General features: G+C 35.2%; 1 protein-coding gene across 1 annotated transcript in view; it reads right to left on the bottom strand.

Annotated features, from left to right (window-relative positions):
- DNAH2 (dynein axonemal heavy chain 2) overlaps positions 1-25,700 on the bottom strand; it is a 6,636,854-nt gene that overhangs the window by 4,413,072 nt on the left and 2,198,082 nt on the right. Inside the window, exon 29 of the mRNA XM_044077324.1 lies at positions 4,445-4,625. Coding sequence (XP_043933259.1) covers positions 4,445-4,625 — 181 coding nt within the window. The remainder of the gene's footprint in view (positions 1-4,444; positions 4,626-25,700) is intronic.

Genomic DNA, 25,700 nt, shown 5'->3' with positions numbered 1-25,700 from the left:
AAGGGACAACAACAGTAAAAAGGAGGATGAAATAAAAAAGCAAGGGTGTTTGTTTGTACACACTAATTGTAATGAAAGTTGGTCAGTAGAAAGGATTATCAATAAATATTGGCCAATTATAACTACAAATGAAGAACTTAAGAGGACATTAGGCGATAAACCCCAAGCAGTTAGAAGGAGAAATAAAAATTTAAAGGAATTATTAGAGGTAAATCATGAAAAGAAGAAAGAGGGAAGAAATAGCAAGAATGGGACATTTAGATGTAACACTTGTAAACAGTGCCCAAACATGATAGACAAAAATGGCTTATATTTGAACTCAAGGAGAAGATACTTAAGATCCCCAGGATATTTTAACTGCAAAGCTAAGGGGGTAGTATATTTAGGGTTATGTCAGCAGTGCCAATGTTTCTATGTCGGAAAAACAGAGAGGACATTAGCCAAAAGAGTGTACGAGCACCTCTATGAAATTAGTAGGAAAAAGGACACTAATGCGTTCTTCAAACATTCATTAACATGTGCAAGCATGAATTTAAAATTCATGGTACTTGAGCAGGTTCATGTCAGCCCTAGAGGGGGGGATTGGGAAACATCTTTGGAATACAAAGAGCTGCTTTGGCAAGTGAGACTAGAAGCAGCAAAGTTTCCTGGTCTTAATGGAGCCATTAGTATTAGCAGTTTATTGAAAATGAGAAGGGCAAAATTGTAAAATAAAATAAAAATAAAAAAAGAGAATGATCACAGGGTAATGAATAGAATAGTTGGTTATGTATCAAGGTAAGGACAGTTTGAGAACAAATGATATGGGGTGTCAATAGGATTACAAGAGATATTAGTACAACAATAGCAACATACAAGCTGAGAGACGCCAAAAGAAAGTTTTTTAAGAGTTAGAATAGTAGACAGAGCTACATGTAGTCACAGAAACAATAGGTAGGTGCCAACTTTTTAGTTGACAAAGGCTGTGCAATAAGAATGCACTACATGCTGTCAAATAAATACTTGTCATACAAGCTTTTAAAAAGTTTCAAAGTATGGTAGAAGCCACTTGGTAGTTAAAACAACTTGGTTTGGTTGCAAGTGGCTATACAATATTTATATGAAGATTTCATTTAAAGTTTTAAGTAGCAAGTGTTTTGTATATGTTTTTTAACAATTTCAGTGCAATGTGAATAATATTTGGTTAAGACATAAATAAAGTAATAGGGAATTTAATATACTATAAATGTAATTAATGTGTAAATGGGAAGTAAAGGGCTGATACTCCTTTAAAAAATGAATGTGAAGCAATCTAGTTTAATTGATTGTCAATTAAAATATTTGGGTTGAACAAGGGTAATATAAAAAGACCCATCACCCAAAGTAAAAATGTCTTGAAAAAGCCTGGGAGAGCCCGGGTGAAAGCGCTTGACTTTATATGTTTGGAGTGTTTGTCATTTTCTACGCTAAACTAGTGGAGCTGTTTTTATTAAAAAATCTTTTACTCAGCATTTGGTTCGTGATTCCTGCATCTTGGTGTTTTAGGATTACCAGTGGGTGTCTTTCAGTGCCTTGTTTCGTGTACTAAAAATATATCAATGTCGTTTGTTTTCATTTATATAAATGTATAATTGCCTATAATATATGTATATAAATTTGTATATGTATGTGTGTGTATAAACTGGAAAAAAAAACTTCTAGGGATGTGGAAAAGCAATCAGACGCGAAGACCCATTTAACCTTTAGCGCTTTTGTCCTTTATTGTTACACAACTTCATCAGAAAGTAAAGGAAGTTCTGTAACAATAAAGGACAAAAGCACGAAAACTTAAATGGGTCTTTGCATTTGATTGTTCTTCCACATCCCTAGAAGTTTTTTTTTCAGGTTTCTGCAGTTTCTTCTTTCAAAAATCTATATATACAAATTATATATACACACATGGGATCTGTACAGATGCTCGACTGCATCTTTCACCGAATCCCAATTTGGTGAGCATACTTGCGCGAAAGTGCTGTTCACCAAAGCAGCACTTTCACGTAAGTATGCTTGTTGTTCCAGTCGTACTACGGTGCGGTAAGGGAAACTTCACTTTTCCCCACTGTAGTGGGACCTCAGAGTGAGAATATTAAAGTGGGGGGTGCAGCCCCCCACATCAGGGGGGAAGTAGATTCTGTGTTTTTTTTGGTTTTTTTTTAAACATACTTTAACAAAAGCGCTTTCGGTAAAGTGTGTTTGGTGGTAATGAATTCGGGCTTTTGATCTTTCAATCAAAAGTCCTAGAACCACACACACACACACACACATATATATATATATATATATATATATATATATATATATGGATCCACATGACTACATCGACAAGTGAGAACATCGACATCCACATTGTCGACTCGAAATCACCAACAAATTAAATAAGCGAAATGTCAGATTACCGACATTTACATGTTCGACAAACACGCAGTCACGAATAAAATGCTCTAACAGCTGCACAAAACTGCTACCCTTACTAAACCATGGTATTCATGCATAGCTAAATGAAAACTCTGCTGCAGGAATATAAGTTGAATAAACATCTCCAGGTTTTCAGCAAATTGACACGTAGTGTACAAGGTCAATACACGCGTTACTGACAGCGGTATGTGCTCTGCACCGAACAAAGATAGCTATCAATTAGTAACATCGGGTTCATCTTTTCTGAATGTGCAGTATAATACATACCTCCTATTTCCCCAGGACTACTTACCTGTGTATTCGCCATTGTGGTTCGGTGCAGAGCACATACCGCTGTCAGTAACGCGTGTATTGACCTTGTACACTACGTGTCAATTTGCTGAAAACCTGGAGATGTTTATTCAACTTATATTCCTGCAACAGAGTTTTCATTTAGCTATGCATGAATACCAATGGTTTAGTAAGGGTAGCAGTTTTGTGCAGCTGTTAGGAGCATTTTATTCGGATCATGTTTGTCGAACATGTAAATGTCGGTAATCTGACATTTCGCTTATTTAATTTGTCGGTGATTTCGAGTCGACAATGTGGATGTCGATGTTCTCACTTGTCGATGTAGTCATATGGATCCATATATATATATATATATATATACACACACACACACACACACACACACACACACACACACATACATACATACACACACACACATGTATAATATAACAAAAAAGATTAAGGGAGTACTCAGATAATAACGCATTAATGCCTGGAAAGGCCTTCTTTAAAAATGGAGGAGTTGAAAGGGGGGGGGGCATCTATTCATATTTACTTTTTATAAGAGTTAATACTATGGAAGCAGCTTGCTTTGTAGTGATCACAGCAGTTGACGGACTTTTTCTCTAAGAATTCTAAAGAACCAGTACAGTCATCTTTTAATAGACCAGGCAACGGTCACCTCCTCATAGTATTCTATAAGAAAGTGAATATAATGCAATGTAACAGCTCCTTTGAAAATTAGAAGATCCAGAGAATATACTTTTTTGTTGACTATTACAGGACCTAGACTGATTTGATGCAACTATAATTTATGAAAAATCTCATAACATTGCATTTACTGACATTAAAAATAGAATAAATATTACTGCACAAGGAACACTTTTTTTTTAAATTCATGTCAATCTATCGACAAACTTGTATTTGACTGCCAATAGAGGGAAAAAACACTTTTACTAAAACGTCTTTTGGCGACTCACAAAAAAACATTTTCAAGACTGTCATCCTTTTTTTTTTTTTTGACTATCCTGAAGAACTTACAATTTTGATATTTAGTTTGCAATCGTCAGCATATTTAGTTATCTCAGAAGAATTTAAACAGAAGTAAACCCAGTTCAGAGCCTTTGGGAGGGGGTGTCATTTACAAATGGCAACAAATTTTGGGGAAAAAGATAACCTACTATTTTGCCCACTGAAATACAGATGAATTAACATTTAAGGCTTTTGATTTGCCAGTTATCACCTTATTTGTAACACGATCAGAAGCATTTGCAAGGTCAAAAAAAGCAGTATGCAATATCAATCCATCATAAGTAGTTGCTGTTATATCAAAGAATGCCACAAACTTCAAAAGGTAGTCCCCTCGGTAAACACACATTATCTAGCAGAAGTGGGTCCCCAAGTCATTTTAGAGGTCTAGGACTCTCTCCATCTTTTTACATGGAATATTGCTCAGACAAAGTGTTACATAATTGCTTGGGTTTGATGTGCTCTCCCACCTCTTTCTGAACTGGTAACACTACAAGCTGTCACCACAGGTTAGCCTGAAAACAAGACTTCTCAGGATCAGAGTACTTAAACAGTTACAAAAATAAAACAGCAGCAAAAGCAAGGTTTTATTATCACAATACAATTAAAAGCCTTGGAACTGACAAAAAAGAAAAAAAAGTTATGAATTTTGATGAATAAAATATAGCTAACTATGATTTAAAAGTGATCATTTCTTGTTCCCCCTTACCTCTAAATACATCCACTGTCTCTGGACTGTGAGAAGCACTTCAATCACTTCCAAAATAAGGGAGAGACAGCGCTCCCAGTGATCTACTTCACGTTCGAATGCCTTCATAAAACGAGAAGCCTTCATTGTAGAAAGGATCACCTGGTTGTCCTCCAGGGCCTGAAATACCTCATCTGTTGCCCTAAAGAACAAAAGTACACCTCTAAAATTATGCACAGTCATCCATAACATCATTGTCTTGTAGTCACACACACTACATTTTAGGCTGCAGGCATTAAGTTTATACCAAAAAAATACAAGTCATAACTCATGATTATTAAGGCATTTTTCCTCTTCAAAGTAACACTTACAGTGAACAGCAGTGGTAGGACCTGGACACAGACTGCAGAGATGCAACTCAAAACGTTTGTAAATTATATGCGTCATGGTAAATAATTACATAATGACAAAGCTTCATACATCTTTTCTTTAATGTGTGGCAGTAAGATAAAAAAATACAAGAAAGTAAAATAATTTGAGTGACTCGCTATAACAGCAGATGACTTCAGCATCTTTGTCTTAAAGTCACCTGATGCATGCGACTTAATAGCCTTATGTAGAGGAAAGCTCTGGTCCAGATTTTCTTCTGAGAAGTGTTTGGTATATGATACAATACTGGAGTCTCAAAAGTCGGTACCAGCTTACAAAATCTTTCCTGAATAAGATGTGGGCAACCTTTTATATAAATGACAATGGTGGGTAGAAAAATCTGAAGTAGAATCTGCAATACAAAAACACTGTCTGGCTAAAAGGGCCTCAGCCAAGTCAGACTGTAAATGTCTAGTGGCTGTATAAAATTCCTCTCTGTATCTCTCTATCAAAAGCACAACTACCATTGACTGAAATTAATTCCTCTAAAAAGGCAAATGTGGCTCTCAGAAAGTACAGTCAGTCTGTTATTAGGATAAACTTTGCACTTGTTAGCTAAAGGTCAAGCATAATGAAATTAACTCTCACAAACTGACATTCAGGTATATCACAGTAAATATTCTGTTAGAAAAATATAATAAAATAGAAAATATAATAAATATGTGCTGATATGTAATTTTCAATCAATTGGATTCCTTTCTAAACATATGAAAAGTTAAAAAAGATGAAGTAAAGTATATATAAATCATGGATAATTGAAATAATGTGTATGCAAAGGACAGAAAGTTATGTATTGCTTTTACTGTGTGTTTCGGCTTTTCCCGATTAGGGGTCGCCACAGCGGAACTCCGGTCCGCTAATGATTGGCAGTAGACATGCTGGCTTGCCGGGCATAACGCACAACCTTCAACGAAGGAACGCCCGTTCACGCATGTCGCCACACAGAAGACGCTCTAACTGAGAATCGAACGGGCAGTGTCTAACAGTGAATATGCTGTCTAAATATGAGGAAAAGAAAACATCTTGCTTCTGCATGCTCCCTAAGACACATCACAGTTTACTGCAAAGTTATTGATCTGGTTATATTATCAGCTGTTGTGTTACTTTTGTGTTCTTTACATTTATGCTGCAAACAAAGTCTAATTAATTCTTAGCTACTGTATAGCAAAGCCTGACAGATATCAAAGTAACAATAATCTAATTATTTCTTACCCAAATAATGTCATGTTATGTTAAAGCTGAATGAATAATAAGACCTTGCAGTGGACTTTCAAGATGGCTGCACACAGATCAAAAGCTTAATTTCTGCTCTCTCTGTGTGAAAAAAGAAAATAAGAAACAAGGTATTAATTCTGTCAGTGTAAATAAAATTCAGTTACTGACTACTAAGCACACTGCCTGGATGCCAGAAAAGAGGACATTTAGAGAACTAAATGAAAATCAACTAGAAAAGGTGAAGTGAAAACAATGACTGGGAAGAATCCTACAGCTGTTCATCAAAAAGCAGTTCATGCTTCAACTTTGGTACAACAGATGGCTTTCAGTAATTTAGAGGAAAAAAATAAATCAATAGTACTCAGAGCGGATTAAAATAAATGAAACACTGAAGCAGTATATCAACTCAAATAACAAAAGGTTGGAAAAAACAGAAGCAGCTACAATTAGCAATTCAGATGAACTGATAAAATTGAAAACATCTGAGGTTGAAGAGAAAAGACTGGCTGAGTGTAAGACTTCTCAAGAGTTAGAAGACAGAGCACACAGAGAAAATCTGTCATTATCTGCTGTACCAGAAAAACTGAAAGGAACATAATGTATTAATTTTATAAAAGCACAGATAAGCAACTGGACTGGCATTCCACAGCAGGATTTGTTAACTGAAAGGGCACATCAAGTGTGTGCTACAAACCTGGCCACAACAAAATAGCCAACACTTGTATTAGTAAAGTTGCAATCATACCAGCAGAAATAGGTGATCCTGACAAAACTAAACTTTGGCAGAAGGAAAACTGGAGACAGCAGAGAGCTTGGGGAAAATGATTATTCACTGTATACCAGGAAGTAGAGAAGGAAATTTATCCCGGCAATCAGTGAATAAGACTCAGGCTGCTGTATCCAGGTGTCTTCAGAATATCTAAGGAGAAAATGCAAAAGTTTATCCCAAAAAGTGAGCCATCAAACAGAAGGGGACTCTGCTTCTCATTCTTCTGACAATAAAGCTTAAAGAGAGTCTTTGCCAGTAAAACATTTTTTTCACTATTCCAAAGGAAAATGCTTGAAAACAGAAACAAGCACACGAATTGACCAGAAGAATAGGGACTAGCTTGGACTTGAAGTAGAGTCTGGTGTTACGAGATAGAGATCAACAGGAAGATGACCAGCAACACTGAAAATAGTGAATAAATGTAAAATTATAGAGCATTGATCACATCTGTGAAATATGGCTTTGCAAGAAAAAATGGATGAGAAAGACTGCCCTTTTGTTAACTATGTTAAACATGAGGGTAGACTGTAAAGCATATAACCCACTTTGTGTCATTAATGTTTAGAAGGATATGACAAAGGAAAAAAGTAACTAAGTAAACCAATGTTTGTTCTTAACATTTTTTGTATAAAACATTTTATTGATAAAAACTGCTTGTTATATAGTAAAGCAGTTTCGAGTTGCATGTAGTCAGGAGTATTTTAAATATGGGGTGATGGTGATTCATTTCATTGAATGATGCATGTGATAAAGATAGTAAAGTAAGCAAGTACCCTATTAGAGAAGCAAGGCTATACAAAAGCAAGTTTAAATCAATATGCTGTACTCCTGAGCTGCTGGGGCGGGGGGTGCAGTGTAAAAGTGCACTGATGTAGAGTTGAAATGTTTCCCCTGTTTTTGAATAGATGAATGTCTAAATGTTTTCTGTAAAGGAGGAGGCTTGAAAATTAAGCCAAAATGACAAATGTCATGAGAAGTGCCAAGTTTCTTGCATATGCAATGATATTAGCTTGTCTTTTTTTCCTTTAAGAAATAATGTTCAGAGGGAGTCAAGATGTCTGCAGCTGGGCACTTCCAAGATGGTTGCACACTGATCAACAGCTTAATTACAACTTTCCCAGTGTGAAAAAAGAAACTGAGAGTTAGCGGCTAATAATTCTGCCAGTTTTAGTAAAATTCAGCTAGTAAGTACATTACCTGGATGCCAGCAAAGAAGAGACTGAAAGAAAATCAACTCGAAAAGGTGAAAAGAAAACAATGACTGGGAAGAATCCTGTAGCTCTTCATAGATTCATAGGTATATTACTAGGCTAACGAACAACAGGGCCTTTATAAGCCTAGCCATGCAATCCAACCCAATTGTGTACCTGTGTGTCAGTGGTGGCTATCAGGATGGGCTCTGTTAGTTAAGAAGCTTCTAGAAGTTATGTGGGCAGCTGGTGATGTAAGTTTGGGCATTACTGTCTGCCTCTGTCTATCAGAGACATGGGGGCCAGATCTGGCATGAATTTCTGATTTCTCATCCACTAGTCACGGTTACATTTAACTAGGGTTAGGGATGGACTCTTCTTCAATAGATGGGCAGCTTATTCCAGAGCATGGGGATCCTCTGAGATGCACATTTGTCTCATAAACAGGTCTTATCTATATCACAATGAAAATTTAAATCCCTGGATCTAGTGGTTTTAATGCTGTTAATCTTGCGAATGTGTACAAGGTCCATCATTATCAGGGCTGGATGTGGGGATGCTTTGTATGCCATGCTTAGATCGCATTTCAGTAATCTGTGGGAAAAAAGAATACAGAAATACAGTTTTAAGGTGATCTGTACAGAACAGTGCATTTATACTCTGGATTCTTCTTGTAAAGAACCTTTGTGGGTGTTCCAACTGTTGCATATGTCTGCTCAGGTACATGCTGAAGTGGTCAATATACTTAATGATGGGTCAGGTAAGGGCCAAATGAAGTGGCTTCCTTGTACCTGGATGCCATGCCCTTATATGCTGAGTGACAGAATTATTTTCTTACTATTCATGCTACCTTACATGTTGGTCAAAGGCCAGATTACTGCCTACATATGTTCCCATATCCCTGCAGACCAGCTCAACTCTTAGGGGTGCCTTATCAATGGAGTAATTAGCATGGGTGGCAGGTTTCCCAAAAGGCAGTATACTACATTTCTTTGCACTGAGCTTTTATCCTTGACTTTGACCCTAGTTGTTTGTGTTAGACCCTCTTTGTAAGATGTTTGTGCCATGGGAGTAATCCATCTTTCCACAGGTGATGCACCAAACTGGATAAGGATTTGAAAAAGCTTTTTGAAATAAGTAAAAAAGGTGAGACTTTAACACAGGATAAATGGACCATGCAAATATGGTATTTGTAAACAGTGCTCATACACTTTGGAAAAGGATCACATGGATTTAAATAACTACTGTTTTTCAGTAGTTATTTTGCAAAAAGCTAATTGCAAGATAGCTGGAGTGATTTACACTGATGTATGTTTGAGCTGCCAAGCTTTTTATATTGGAAGGACAGAAATTATGTTATGTAAAACAATTTATGAACACTATTATGATATATTAACAAAAACAAAATCTCTTTATATAAGCACAGTATGGAATGTAAAGAATTTATAAAGTTTACCTTGGGAATTATTGAAATAGTTTTACCTGATGATGGGGGGGGGGGGTCAGTAAGAGATGCACATAGAATACAAAGAGTTAATTTGGCCATTAGGAATGAATGCTGCATCTCCACCACAGTTAAATGATTACAGTTGTATTGCTCCTGTGTTGAAGTTAAGAACAGCAAAGTTATGGAGGTCTAAATGGAACTATATATTTTTGATCTAAGAAATAAGTTAGAATATTTATTCTTTGTTTATTTTTCAACACTAATTTGTACATTTACTAACAGTTATACTATGTACATCTTTTGGATTAGTATTTGAACAGTAGGCCTAATAAAAGTATTAACATTTAATGAAAGGCCATCTTTTTCACACTGTATTTTTGGTAAGAAATTTGAGTATATAAATGTAAAGTTTTTAATATCTGTCAGTGACATCTGCTGTATTTGCATTTTGTGGATGTCTTTTACTTTAAGCTAGTTAACTACTGATTAGTCACATGATTGCCATTTGGTATATATGAGATGTTTGTTCAAAGAATTACTTTTTGGTTTTGAAGCGGTCCTGTGAGTATGAAGGAATAAAGCACTTAATCAAACCTTTATCTGGACTGAATAAGCTTACTTCACTTTATTTTGCTACCTTCAGTGTCATCTTTCTGGCTGCAGTCACTCTGTGAGCTGTTTTTGCTCTGCTGCACTTTTTATGTGAATGTCAGCATTAATACCCTTGGCTTAAGCTAGTAATACATTTCTTTTATCTTTTGGGGTTTTAAAAATAAGAGAACGTTGTGAATGCAATGAAAAGTTTTCTTCTAGCAAATAAATGTTCAATGTGAGTTGAGAAGTCTGCAACTGAGGTCAGCAGTAATGCTTTCTTTCTTTCCTTCGAGAAAAGCTGTTAAGCAATAAATCTTGAAAGTTCTTTTTGCTGAGATAAATATAAAGTAACTTAGAAAAACAAAGTTTGCAATTATTAGAAGTGAATAAAATGTATTAGCTTTCCTGGTACCTAAATACTTCAAAGCATTTACTAGAACAATGTATAATTTAGTATTATTTAAAAATAGCTAGTGCACTTTTCCTTAAGGCTAAAAGTTAATGTTTCTGAAGGCATATAAGCTGTTTTTCACATAAGGGAGAATAACAAAAAGACAAGAACAGACAGGAGTTAAAGTAGGAGCAAAGACTGTAATATTCACCTTAGCAATGATAACCTTAATTTTAGGTTATCAGGAGGGTTAAACATCATTATTTGAAGATGTACCACAGTTTTATGTGCTTGTTTTAAGTTCTTAGGTTATGGGAGTGTTCGGGGTGTGCTGCGTTTTTTTTGGCAGTTTTCATTAATATCAAAAAGTTTTGTAAGGTGTGACAAAGGTTCAAGTGCTATAGGTACTTCAATAATGAAAGAAGAGGGAAAAAAAAGATAATAATGGTAGATTTGTGGTAGGTAGGGGCTACTGGCAAGGGAGGAGGATCATGTTGGCATGTATTTATATTCCACATAAAACTGCTATTATGGAGCTTAAGAAAATTCTGGGAGAAATACTCTGATTTCAGATAGGAATATTACCTATAGGTGGGGAATGGAACTTGATTTTCAACAGTGAGGATGTATATGGGGAACCTAGAAGGGACAATATAACAAAAGAGGGTAGATTACTTAAATTTATGAAAATATTTGGTATGAAAGATGTGAATTCAACAGTAGGAGCTCGTACATAATTTATAAATTATTTTCCAAAGTCAAAACTGGGTTAGACTAGACAGAAATTATATTTTACAGGAACATTGGATTTAATTGAAAGCTTTGACACACATCCACTAACTATTTCAGATCATGCACCCGATAACAACTAAGATAAAAATGTAGGATAAGGAAGTAAAAATGAGACACTGTCACTTCCCCTCATACCCGTTTAAAAACAGAGGAATTTAAGGAATGGGTCGTAAAATTATTACAGAGTTATTAGGGAAGATAGAAGCTAGATCTTCTTCAGAAGATATAGCTAGTGTGTGAGAACAAATGAAAGTGGAATTTAAAAACAGGGTAGAAATAAAAGAAAATGAGATATGGTTAAAAAGTAACAAGAAATATTTAGAGGGGCTAACAAAGGTTTAAGTATTGCAGAATAAGGGGAATCTCACAGAACAAGAAATGGGGGATCTCACAGAACAAGAAATGGTGCAAATACAGAGTGCCAAAGAGAAAATAAGGGAGCATCTGAATAATATGCATCAGTTTAGAAAGATTACTGTTAAGCAACTGTTTCTGATAATAGCAAGAACTGGTTCAGCAATACCCATATTTATAGGGACGTGATAAAATGAAATATTTTGGAGTACAGATTAAAAAGGATTTTGTTATGGCAGCTAAGGATTTGATGTCTATATCAGAACACAGAACAGTGAACGCTAAAAATATCAAATGCTATTCTTTTGAACTACAAAGTTCGAAAGCCAAAAATGTCGAAGTCACGGATCAGCAAATTTTTTTCCCAGTGAAAAAATTCGCTGATCAAAAAAAATACAAAAAAATAAAGCGGGGGGCTTTGCCCCCCCACACCGCCCCAACTTAAATATACCAACTCCGAGACTGCACCACAGTGGAGAAAACAGCGAAGTCCTAAGAATAGACCAGCGATTTTTTTCCCTGGGGAAAAAAAATTATGTTTCGTGACTTCGACATTCTCAGCTTTCGAATTTTACAGTTCGATAGAAGAGTGTTCGCTCTTCTGATAGGGAACCAAGGATTTGCGGGAAGAGGCTAAACAAAAGATCATACAAAAACTGAGAAACTGGAAGCTCTTGTTTATGGATATAAATAGAAAGATACAAGCAGTGAAAATATTTTTTAGCCATTTAGTTTATACACAGGTCTGGCATATTTTTATCAACCAGAGGAGAAGTTGTAGACAGTAATTAATAAAAAACTAGAGGGATTTTAACTGTGATCCTTTCAACAGAACAAGGTGGTTTAGGACTACTTGATTTGAAAGGATATTTTAGAGGTACACAGTTAAGGTTCTTATACACAAGACAAGCAGAAAGCTATAATTCAAAGTGGAAAGGGATGATGATGAAGCAGGGGGATATTCAAAAACATAAGGAGAGAGAGAGTGAGATTTTAAATGCACATCCTTAAGGAAAATCACAGCCATACAGATTATAATATTCATAAATTAACAAAGTATTCCAAGAACAAAGCAGAAAGTAGATTTTGTTAATAGGGATGACTGCAAAGATAGGGCTGGAATTTACTGTAGAAAACTGAAAAAGGAACCCAGGTACTGCAAGCAAATAACTAAAGAGAGAGATAGGTAATAGAGTGGGAAGAGGCCAGGAAGACATTTGGACCGACTTCCCCATCAGGGATTGATATCAGAATACAGACCAAGAAGTCAAGGATAGTGGCATCCTAAGTTAAATACCTATTCTGGTAGAGTTTTTAGTTGAATCTAAAACAGAAAGTTGTTGTTAAAAAGGGGATAATTAGAAGGGCATAAAATATTGCACAATAACTATAGGAATCACAGAAGATTAGAAAATATTGGGACTAGAGACTGGATAAGCAATTCATACGGAAACAGTGGGAAGACATATGTTTAGCTCCTGGATATTCAATAAAGTCTACAATGCTTAGGAGTTTTGCTTGTAAGTGTTTGCAGAAGTATTTTTATACTCCAAGCAGACTCCAAAGAAGTTTTCCTAAGGTAGATTGCAAATGTTGGAGGTGGGATGGGAAAGAAGGCGGTACCTGGGAATCTTTGGTTATCTTAGGTTTTGGATCAGAGAATGAGGTCGAATCCAAGGAGTTTTTCTTTCTAAACTTAGGATCCTAGGATGAACTCGGATAAGATGACCTAAGTTTTTTTTTTTTTGTCTTAGGATCTCAGGAAGTTATCAGATCTGATAAAGGTCTCTTCTTGGACTTGTCAGAATATCGGGAACAATGCAACAAAGTACTGCTGGAAGAGAGAAGCAGATAGAGCCTGCCTCACTAAAAGAGAAGGGAAGTAACCCCTTGAACTTATTTTTGTTTTTTTTCCAGAACTCTTCTTGGGTTGAACACATCACATAACAGTTTTTTCTTTGTTGGTGGCTGGAAGTGTGAAACACACACAAATGTGTGGTGTCAAGGCACAGTTTTTTAGATTTGTGTCTCCACAATTTTCACTAGGAACCTACCTTTATGGCCTTTATTCTATATCAGCCAAAATAAAAAAATAAATAACACACAACAATAATAAATATATATATATATATATAATATATATATATATATATATATATATATATATATATATATATATATATATATATATATATATATATATATATATATATATTTTAAACCAGAAGGGATAGCAGAATGAAATAAATGCCAACAATGGTATTTTAGAATTAAAGTAAATGTAGAAATTCAGAGAGAAAAATATACTAATAGTATAACGAGGAGTACAAAAGCACAAAAAAAAGGAAGGGTAAGGGCCTAACGATATACAAAAAAGTGATGTAAAGTAGATTTATTAGAAAATAGACATTTAGAAACAAAAAATAGAAGAGATAATTATTTGAAAAATAACAGCTGCTCAAGAGAAGCTGGCACCACATCTTTCGCTTTCAAGCAGCAAATGAGATCTGAGGTACTCTGGGTTGGTGCATTATGGGTAAGGGAAGTGCTTGAGAGTTTTCTGGTTGCCACAAGCTTTTACAACAGCTGACTGATCCAAACCCATAAGCTGAGGACAAAATGAAAACTGACATCAGATATGTTTACACCCTTTATTTAGTCTCCAGGTCTCCAGAGGAGAAGTGGCGGCTGATAAAGAGATGAAGGAATTTATTTGTGAGGCGAAGAGATGTGTGTGATAAATTTATTCTCCTCTTATATTAAGGTGGCTTAGGATTACCAAACTTGAAAAATTACTTTATAGCTACTCATTTAAGATTCATATAAATAACACAAGCAAAACGCTATAAATCAAAGTGGAAAGAAATGATAATGTAATTGGGGGGGGGGTTGAGAAATAAGGAGCAAATAGGATTATGGATGAAGGTCCTTAAGGACAATAGCAACAATCATAAAGAATTTTGCAGGAAATGGCGAACAAAAAATGGGCCCTCAGTTTAGAACAAAAATTATCTGGGATAAGAGTTACTTGATTTAATAGAGATGGATAAACATATTCAGATCAATGAAAGAAAAACTGCAGAAGATCGATAAAACTCAGAAAGTTAGAAGTCTGATAAAACAAATGAACACTGTAATTAGGACTGTCCACACAAATCCATGCAATATAACAGAAGTAAAAAGGATATTATTACTGTGCAGCAAAATTAATATCAGATAAAGTCCTACCACAAAAATACAGGGTAGTAAGGGAAAAGACGGAGAGAAATCAAATGCCATCATGAAAGTATAGAAGAGAAAATTATATAGCAATTAAGACAAGAAGTGTCATGCCACTGTTAGAAGGGTATAGAAGAGGGAACAGATCATTAAAAATACTAAAAGACAGATGTGATAAAAGCAATGTGCGGTATTATAATGGATCAGGATTTACCATGCACTATCGCAGATAATAAACTAATAATATCAGAACAGGTATAAAAACATAGAAGATACATAGATAAATACAAAGGAAAAGTACAAAATAATCAATTTATTGAAGATCCAAAACAGTTTTATAATGAACTGGGAAACATGACAAAAGGAATTGAAAGACCACCAAAAAAAGAACAAATAGATACATTTTGGAGAAGTATTTATGAAGATCCTGTGAAACATGTTGTTGTTGTCTTTCAGCTTTTCCCGGTTAGAGGTCGCCACAGTGGAACTCCGGTCCGCTAATGATTGGCAGTAGATTTTCACGAATGCCGAGGTGCCAGCTCGATGTTCAACCTTCAGTGAAGGCATGCCCAATTACGCATGTCTTTCGAAAGCCCACCCAACTGCGGGGAGGACATGCAGACTCCACACAGAAGGCACTCCCCACACTCCAGCCAAGAATCGAACGGGAGAACATCTTGCTGTGAGGCAACAACGCTACCTAAAGATGCTAAATGGATAGAAGTAAAGGAATTAATAAGAAGTTTAAATGTACTTAATTTGAAATGGGATGAAGTAACGGCAAGAGAGACTGAAACAAAGTTAAGAAAAGACCAAGGGAAAAGTCTTTACATGTACAGATCTGCAATAGTGGGAATGCATACATATCCACTGACCTCACAAGACCCAAACATAGGGAAAGTTTCGAAACACAAGGAGACTAAATCTAAAATGACATCCCTTCTTAGTCTAGCAGAAGCATATTAGTGTCAAGCGGGAATGGAAATCAAACCAGAAGCAGATAATAATCAGGCAGCAACTGAATCTACCAATATACAAAAAAAAACTTATAAGGTAAAGGATCAGATGAGAAGGCAATAAATATGGAAGATGCATTAGTTGCAAGAATAGATAACTCCTACAACAACCTCATGTTGATCAGAATTGAACACAGGAATGGTTAAGGAGAGGCGAATTTAAACCAAAAGATGGAAGGTTAATACTGGCAGCACAAGATAGTGGACTACGTACAAGTTGGTTTACAAAGTCCATTGAACATATGGGAGAAACAGACAAATTTAAGCTTTGTAAAACAGAATTGGAAACATTTGGATACATTGTGATAGTTGTGATATACTAATGGCAGAAGGACTGTATACTGAAAGGCATAATAATGTGGTAAGTATGTTGCACTGGGGACTGTGCAAACATTATAATACTGAAGCAACTGAAAAACACTGGAAATATGAGCCACAAAGCATCACAGAAAATGATGAAGTCTGTATCGCAAGGGATTACCCATTACCAACAGATCAAAAGACAAGATGCAAGAAAAACAGATATAGTGGTTCATGAAAAGAAGACAAAAGTAGCATTGATCATTGAAATCGCTACGCCCAGTGATTGCAGTGTCTTGTGTATAGAGAGAGACAAAGTAATAAAAATATCAGGATTTCCAAGCAGAAATGAGAGCAATGTGGAAGAAAGATACCCAGACAGTTCCAATAGTAGTAGTAGCAATGGGTCTTATAAAAAAGAATATATAATCATATTTAGATACGTTACAGATACAAGTAACTCCATATGAATTGAAGAAGGAATCATTACTGGGCACATTGCAGGTGCTGCAAATAGCACTTCTGGCTACCATCAAAGACTGAAACAATACAAATTTCATGAACTTTAATCATACTTTGATTTAGGAATGGAGTCCATTCCCATCATGGTATTAGAAACAGAAAAGATTTGGAGAAGTTAAAGCGGGAGAAATATTATATGCACAAAGTAACAGAAAATATTTTAAGAACTAAGCTACAACAGGAATGGAGAAAGGAGATTTTATCAATATGGAAGACTGAGACAACAGGGATCTGGAATTTACTGGAGAAAATTAGAAAAAAAACAACATATTAGGAACAAATAGCTAGACAGGGAAAGGTAATAAAGTGGGATAAGGTCAAGCAAAAGTTTGTATCACAAATCAGAAAATGGATTCACTATCAGGAGCTGATAGAGTACAGGCAAACAGGCAGGGTGCTAAATGAAATACTGGCTCTTGTTGGGTTTATGAGTCTAGAACAGAATTTGCTGTTAAAAGGTGATGATCAGAGGGGCAAATAAAATATTCCATAATAACTATAAGAATCAACCAGAGGAGTTTGGAAAAGAACAGTGGGAGGCCATCTTTATGGCTCCCAAGTATGCCAAAAGTCCAGAAAATGTAAAAGTTTTGCTTAGAAGTGTTTGCCTAGGTATTTTTCTTCCTCAAAAAAGGCTCAAGAGTATTATTCTGCAGGTAGATATCAAATGCTGGAAGTATAATGGGAAAGAGAGAGATGTACTTGGAAAAATGTTTTTTAGTAATGTAAAAGTTGGCAGATTGCAAAAATTCCCCATAACGTACTTTATCAAACATTTTGGGGGAGCAACTGATTGTAAATCAGGAAATTATTCTTTTAAAATGGGAGGCAGTATCTGGACTGCCTAGACATAAAGAGGCCCCACTAAGTTTAATGGCATTGGCTGCCAGAAAAACAATTACTAGAAAATGGAATTCAAAATCTAAACCAGCTGCAGGTGGAGTCTTTACAAAAGGAAAAGGGTAAATTGCATACAACTTAATGGAATATGTGGGAACGATGCAAGCAGAATAATCTCCAGGAGGAGTGAAGTTTAAGAGAAAGCAGGAATTGAGCAATTTATCTAATGTTGATGTGAACATATATGTGCAGTGCATGAAAATAATGACGTTACTATGTTATTTTTCTATTAATGTAGGAGTACCCATGTTACGACTAAGTATATGAATTTAATAAAGATGTTAGAAAAAGTACACTGGCTACTCAAACTAAACTCTGCACTGTTGTATCAAATATCTGCAAAATGATTCTCTTCCCACAAATTCAAACTTAATTTCATAACTCACTTTTTACTTTCAATAAAATGCTTGCCTATAGTCTTTTAAAAGTTAACTTCAGTATGCCTTCTATGTTTCACTCAGAATATCCTAGTCAGACCTTACAAGATTAATTGCCTGCACCTGCAGGTTTCATGTCTTTAGTCGAATGCAAATGTTAATTAAAAAGAAAAAAACAAAACAAAAAAACTTGTTACTTTGCAAATGCAAAAAAGAACTACATTTTCATACTTTCCATAATCTTCTCTGTTTTAAGTTTTTATGATTAAAAACTGATCTAGACATTCACGTCTATAAAAACAAAAATTACTTTTTAATACTATGTATGTGTGTGGGTATGCATGTGTGTGTGTGTGTGTGTGTGTGTGTGTGTGTGTGTGTGTATATATATATATATATATATATATATATATATATATATATATATATATATATATATATATATATACACACACACACACACACACACACACACACACACACACACACAGATATATATGGGTCTATTTCAGAAGACTGAAAAACCAAAAGACTGAATCCCAAAATACTGAACACGTTTTTAATACAGGGGGCAAGCCCCACCCCCCTGCACCCTCACACCCTCTGCTAACTATATATACCAACTCCAAGATCACACAACAGTGGAGAGGGGACAAATTTCTATCATTCAATATTTTGAATTTTCAGTCTTTTGGTTTTTCAGTCTTCTGAATTAGACCAGCATATATATATGATCAATGCACATGTACATCCCCAAGCAGCCAAGGACTACAATGTAATAAGACCTTTAACTTACTCCTTTCAAGCCTTTCTCATCTTGTTATATTGTAATGCCTGGATACATTACAACTAATAAAACGGTACTTTCTTACTTTGATATTATATGTATGTACAGCAGTCACTGATAAAACTACACCTATCCCACAGTTAAAATACCTCTAACAGCATACTATACAGTGGTATTTTACAAAACATGCAATTTATATCAGGAAACACTGAAACTGTTTTACTTACTGTTGTTTCTTCAGTCCATTTCAGTGCCTTTAAAAACATTAATCACAAAAAGCAGGATTTATGCTTTACTATTCCCTAATCAGTTTAACACAGCAAAATCTCCAATCATTTTCGTCTACTTCCTCATGTAGAACCACAGTTCAGATATCTAAACTACATCTAGTGAAACTGATGCTTTATAGTTCTTCTACTTACTAATGTCACTTTGTTGCTCATCTTCAACCTGATCATCACAAATCTCACAACACCATCTCTGGTTTGGATCCAAGCTACTCCTGATTCGCCTACTGAGCATATAGGCTTTTTCTACCACTCAAGTATTTTCCTTTGAATCAATGGAAAAAGTTTAACTAGCAAAGTCCAAGGGCCTTCTTACTGTCAGATGATTGAGGAAACAGAGCACATTTCAGCTTGCTAGCAAACCTTTGTATTTCCTCTTTAGACAGTTTGGTATCCAAAAACATCAGAATTGTTACATGCAACATTAAATGCATCCTCCACGGCTGGCACTATTGGAGGTATACAAGTGAAATGAGGCATTTCTACTTTTAACACACATCTCCTTAGTTCAGGGGAATCATCCATTTTTTCCCCATAATAACACCTCATTCCTTCTGGCTATTGTCTGCGAAAAGGAAAATTCCTCCAAAGAAGTTTGTGAGGACCAAGTTGCCTCTGAATCAAAGATATAGATTTGGGAATCTTCAGGAGAAGAAGCCATGTCCCTGACTATATCAGACTTCTATGACCTGTCTTCTTCAGTAATATCTCTGCTGACATCATTTTCAGGTAAGGATTTCTGAGTACCAGGATAAACAGCTTCTAACAATTTCCAAAGTAAGGTAAGCAAAAAAAAAAAAAAAGTTATGTACTCACCATAATGTTCCATCTATGTTGTCCATTTTCATTCTTCCTCAACTGCTGGGTTCAAATACGACCCTTGGGTCTGACTCAGCTGCTTCATCCAGATCATAGACACTGAAAATCTCAAGCCCCTCCCTTTACCCACAAAGCCCCAGTCACCTAACATACTTCAGATCTATATGAATCACTAGAAACCAAAGGAGAATAGTACCTCGAAGACCAAGGACTATTAACCTCCTTCAGACATTAACACAAGTGCATTTATTTAGTGACAAATTGGTTATTGCAGCAAATAGCAGCAAACATTCTTCCTGATAAAAAGCAATAGACAGCAGCAGAATAATCTCTTTCTGTGACAAATGCTTATAGTACTAAATAGCAGCAAACAATCTTTCTGACAAAAAACAAGTAGCAGCAAAATAATCTCTTGGCGCCTTGGCTTAGACAGCCTTTACAGAGCAAATTGTAGTTAAAAACACACCTTTTATATAACACACTTCTAATTAAGAAATTAATTAACTACACCCTTATTATTCAATATAATCAATTACGTAAAAAACAAATGAATATTTAAAAAAACAGTATTCAAATAAAACTTTTCCAGTGACATTCTTTGTTCAACCCTAACAGTCGTAATGTATTATATTTTAATATAAAAATTGATTCCTTTTTTCTGAGCAAGTTTTTTACTCTTTCTTCACTCAAAAATCTTGGATTTATTTGTTCCAAAACAAACTTGTAAACTGCTAAAATCTCCACTATGTTCCTTATTAAAGTGTTCTGCTACTGGGCTTATGACCTTATTATTTCTGATATCCCTTACATGCTCTTTTATTCTTTCACCCAGACTTCTCTTACTTTCTCCAATATAAAAACTATTACAGGAGCATTTAATAGCAACAACAAAAAAGCACAGTACTGCAAACAACAACTGAGGCCAAGAGGCAACCAACCGATAATGTTCAAGTATTTTCCAAAAATAGTCCAAGGATGATAGCCAATTCGGTAAAGTAACTTTAATTGTACAACATACAATATGACAGCAACAAACGGCAAATTCCACCACAGCAACAATACACAGGTTAAGCACTTTCTCCTGTTCTCAATAACAGGCTTCTTCAAAACGATTTGAACACAAAAAAGTGTGCTTAAATAGTTTTCGTATTTCATCATGTGACCCCCCACCCACATTTATAAAATCATATGTAATTTTACAAGTAAAAATGATTAATTCTAAGTATTCTTAATAATAATACATAAAAAAGCAACAACATGTTTACAATAATTAAATGTTCGTTAAAACCTGCACCTAAACAGTGCAAAAAGAGATCCGGTACCACCTAAAATACCTTATATAAATAATGTTAAAAAATAAAACTTCTATTAATCAAAATGCCCTAATATAAAAATATACTATGTTACCAACAATTAAATACCCTATAACTTTTTATAATCAGGCAGCTCTTAGTTTGAGAACACTACTAATATTGATGTTATCGTTTAGCCCCGGGGTTTTCCCTGCGTCCAATTTTAGTTGCCAAAGCAACTCTCTGTACTCTAATTTTGATTCCCAATTACCACCCCTAGGGTCCAATTCCACTTGTTCCAAAACAAAAAACTTTAAAACCATGTTGGTGCAAGATAGGGAATGTTTATAAAAGGCACTGGTCTCTTTTCTTTTCCTGACTTCATACAAATGTTCATAAACCCTTCTATTAAGGTGCCTTTCTGTTTTCCCTATATAAAAACTAGAGCATGTTTCACACTTGCCTAAGTATACTACACGTTTTGATTTACAATTAAAATATTGAGAAGGTTTTATACCGAATTTCCTAGAAGGAATATATGAAGAACATTGATTTAGCATATAGGGGCATTGATGACATGCCCCACATTTATAAGTACCTTTCTTTTTTCTATCTTCCCCTATTCAATTTCTGGTTCCCCTTTCCATATACTCCTTGAGATTCATGTCTCTCTTTCTAACAAAACTGGGTTGAATGGATAAGTATTCTGATATCCCATCATTCACTCTTAATACATGCCAAAATTTATTGACAATCCTTTCCACTTCGGATGAGGTTTTCGAAAATGTGTGGATAAATGCTCCAGTCTTACCATCAAAACTGGGGCATGAGTCCTTCCTGATACTTGTACCTTTACCAATAAGGGGATAGAATTTATTATTCCTGTTCTCCATTACTTCACTAACAACCTGGTCTATAAGTTGTTCCGGATAACCTCTTTCTAAAAATAATCCCTTAATAAATTCCACTTCAGTAAGGAATTCATCTGTCCTGCTTGTCATTCTTGAAGCCCTAATTATTTGTCCTTTTACTATGCCCTTTTTTTGATAAAAGGGATGACCACTCTTAAAGTGCAAATACATGTTTGAAAAAGTCTTTTTACGAAATATTTTAGACTGAAAACAATTATTTGCCAAATCTTTATATAAAGTGATGTCCAAATAATCTAAGCTTTCCTCTCCAATATTGATGGTAAATCTTAAGAATTCTGTGGTTTCATTAATATAAACAAACATTTTCCAATTCTTCCTTACTACCTTTCCATAACAAACAAATGTCATCTAGAAATCTAGTGTATTGAATGATGTGTTCTTTCCACCCTGTGTCTAAAATAAATTTCTTTTCCCAGTGGTACAACACACAGTTGGCATACAAGGGGGCACAGGATGCCCCCATAGCTACCCCTTTCTTTTGATGGTAGTATTCTCCGTTAAAGTATAAAAAATTATTTTTGATAACAATTTCAATGAATTCAATCACCAAATTAATAGATTTATTGTCTAAACCTGATTCCTTTACAAGAACATTTGAAAACCATTCTAATCCCTCACCATGGGGAATACTTGGAAACAATTCCACAACATCTATAGTTACCATTAACAAATTCTTATCAAATAATTTTTTATTGATATTTTTCAAAAATTCCCATGAATCTTTACAGATGTGTTGAATTGAACCCACAAATTTTTTAACTGTTGTGTCAACATACATAGCCAAGGGTTCTGTGATACCCCCTGCCCCTGAAACTATAGGTCTAAACTTCATGTTTTCTATCCCCTTATGTGTCTTGGGGATACCAAAAATTGTAGGTATTTTTGGTTTATCCACTAACAAAAAATTGTACAATTTTTCATTAATTATGTCCTGTAACTAATGGTCGTATAAATGATATTTTATTTTGGCATAAGCTATATTTATCTCATTCCGAGAAATAGATTCATATTGGTCATTGTCCTATAAAATATTGTGCATGTAAATCTCATAAACACTATTATACATCAAAACTACCACCCCCCCCCCCCGTCGGGTTTCATAACTCTACACATATTTTCGTTAAGTGACAACAAAAGTTCCTTGTCATCTTTGGAAAAATTATTTTCACTTTAGTTCTCTTTCACCTTAAGAAGTCGGATTTCTCTCTCTACTAGTTCCTCAAAAATTCTTAAAGATGGATGAATAGGGAGGTTAAAAGTGCTATTCCTAGCAAAATTAGGTTTAGATTGAACTTGACCTTTCAATAATACATTGAAGTTTAGTTGTCTAGTAAAAAGTTTCAAAACCCAGGACGCATGGGTACAAAATGAAGCCCTTTTGTGAAAAATTCAAAATGTTGATCTGTAATCCCAATGTCAGTAAAATTAAATATAGTAAAATTGTCTTTTTTGCAAATCACTTGTTGTTTTGAAAGTGATTCTCCTGCGTGGAAAGTCATAGCATCACCAATATTGTTTTGCAAACAAGCATCTATTTCTGGCCATAATTCCAACTCCTCCCCTGAAAACTGTCCCCCCCCCCGATGATAAAAATCCTGGGTAGAGGCATTTCTGCCGCTTTTCGGCTATCCTTTCACTCCTCCTTAAAACTGGAGGTTCGTTAGAGGATTTATCATTGTAATTAACTTGGGAAAGTTAGTCATTGTTTCCCTGAAAAACATTCTCTTGATTAATGCTGGAATACCTGGCCTTGGGTAATGGATAAGCTCTTCCTTCCCGGTATTCTATTAAGTCGCTTTCTAATTTCCTGATCTTCCTTTCAATAATTTTGTTACAATGGTGATCCACCTCTCTAAACACATTTTCATACCTACTTCTTTCTTTCCCAATCATTTTGTCCTTCATGAATTTTTGATTCAAGTGGTTTAATTCTTTTAAAAGGTTCTCGCCACAAATTTCCCAATCTCTAATCATAAGGTTCATCACCTCAATACCAGCTTACATCACATAACTGTTGGTGTAACATACTGTCCGGCTTAACATTGTTCGGGTATTTAAATATTCGCAAACCCTTAGGCACTCTATTAACTTGAACACACTGTCTTAAATAATCTCTAACTGGTTTGCTTTAAATGTATAAAGTTTATCACTAAAACTTTTAAAATAATCATCAAAATTATTCACAGTGTTAAAAACCGTACCTTCAGTAAAATTAAATCTCTTGGTGGTCCAGGTCTCAAAATTTAAATCCACATAATTATTTACATTAAGTTAATTTCCTTTGTTCCCATTTTCCAACCCTCCAAACCCCGATGGATTATTGTGATTATTCCCCGTAAAAGAGTTCGTCATAATGTCCGTTTGATTGGAAATCCCCTTTCCGCTTTCACTTTCTTCCATAGCTTGTAGAGAAGTCGTCGCCCGTTCATTACGTATATTCACCCTGTCCAAAAATTGTTGTTGGTTACCAGGGAAACCAGAATTGGTCTTCGATTCCTTCTCCATTAAACAATTCGAAAGTTGAGTTAACAAAGCCACCACTTTGTTAAATTCACTCCTAGAAACTGGAGTGTTATCCATTTTGTCTGTGTTGTCTCTGTCTCTTAAGACATTAGGAGTTTCGTCCAAATAGTCGATCCCTTGCTCCTCGGCCAGTCTTCACTCGGAACAAACAACAACAAAAAAGCACAGTACTGCAAACAACTGAGGCCAAGAGGCAACCAACCGATAATGTTCAAGTATTTTCCAAAAATAGTCTAAGGATGATAGCCAATTCGGTAAAGTAACTTTAATTGTACAACATATGATATGACAGCAACAAACGACAAATTCCACCACAGCAACAATACACAGGTTAAGCACTTTCTCCTGCTCTCAATAACAGGCTTCTTCAGAACGATTTGAACACAAAAAAGTGCACTTACATAGTTTTCGTATTTCATCATGTGACCCCCCCACCCACATTTATAAAACCATATGTAATTTTACAAGTAAAAATGATTAATTCTAAGTATTCTTAATAATAATAATAATAATAATACATAAAAAAGCAACAACATGTTTACAATAATTAAATGTTCATTAAAACCTGCACCTACACAGTGCATTTAATAGCATATACAATACCCACACTTTTACAAGTGTAACTTCCTTTTATTTGGAACATTTTACCATTTATTTTATCAAATGTTGCTACTATATATTGGATATTATACAACAACCCCTCATTAAATATTCAAAAACGTGCACGCTGATTGGTCAGCATGCAAGTTGTAAATCAGAGTTATAGTAATGGAAAAAGGTCCGGTCGCCCGGACTTTTTCCATTACTATAACTCTTTTTTTACAGCAACGGAGAACGCAAGATCTCCATTGCTTCACACTGTCTCGCTATGTTAAATGAGTTTAACATAGCCAGACAGCTTTAAAAAAGCAATGGATGTTCTCCGTTGCTTTTTTAAAAGCTGACTCGCTATGTTAAACTCATTTAACATAGCGAAACAGTTTTTAAAAAGCAACGGAGATCTTGCTTTCTCTGTTGCTTTTGCCCACAGCTCTGATGTACTGCGTAGGCATGCGCAGTACATCAGAACTGCTGCAGAATACCAGACAGCTGCGGAAGGGCAGTAAGGAGGCATTATACAAT

Source organism: Protopterus annectens, chromosome 7.part0 (genome assembly GCF_019279795.1).
Source record: "Protopterus annectens isolate FY-2018-M chromosome 7.part0, PAN1.0, whole genome shotgun sequence".
NCBI classification, from domain to species: domain Eukaryota; kingdom Metazoa; phylum Chordata; order Ceratodontiformes; family Protopteridae; genus Protopterus; species Protopterus annectens.
This window is presented reverse-complemented; position numbering and strand designations above follow the sequence as displayed.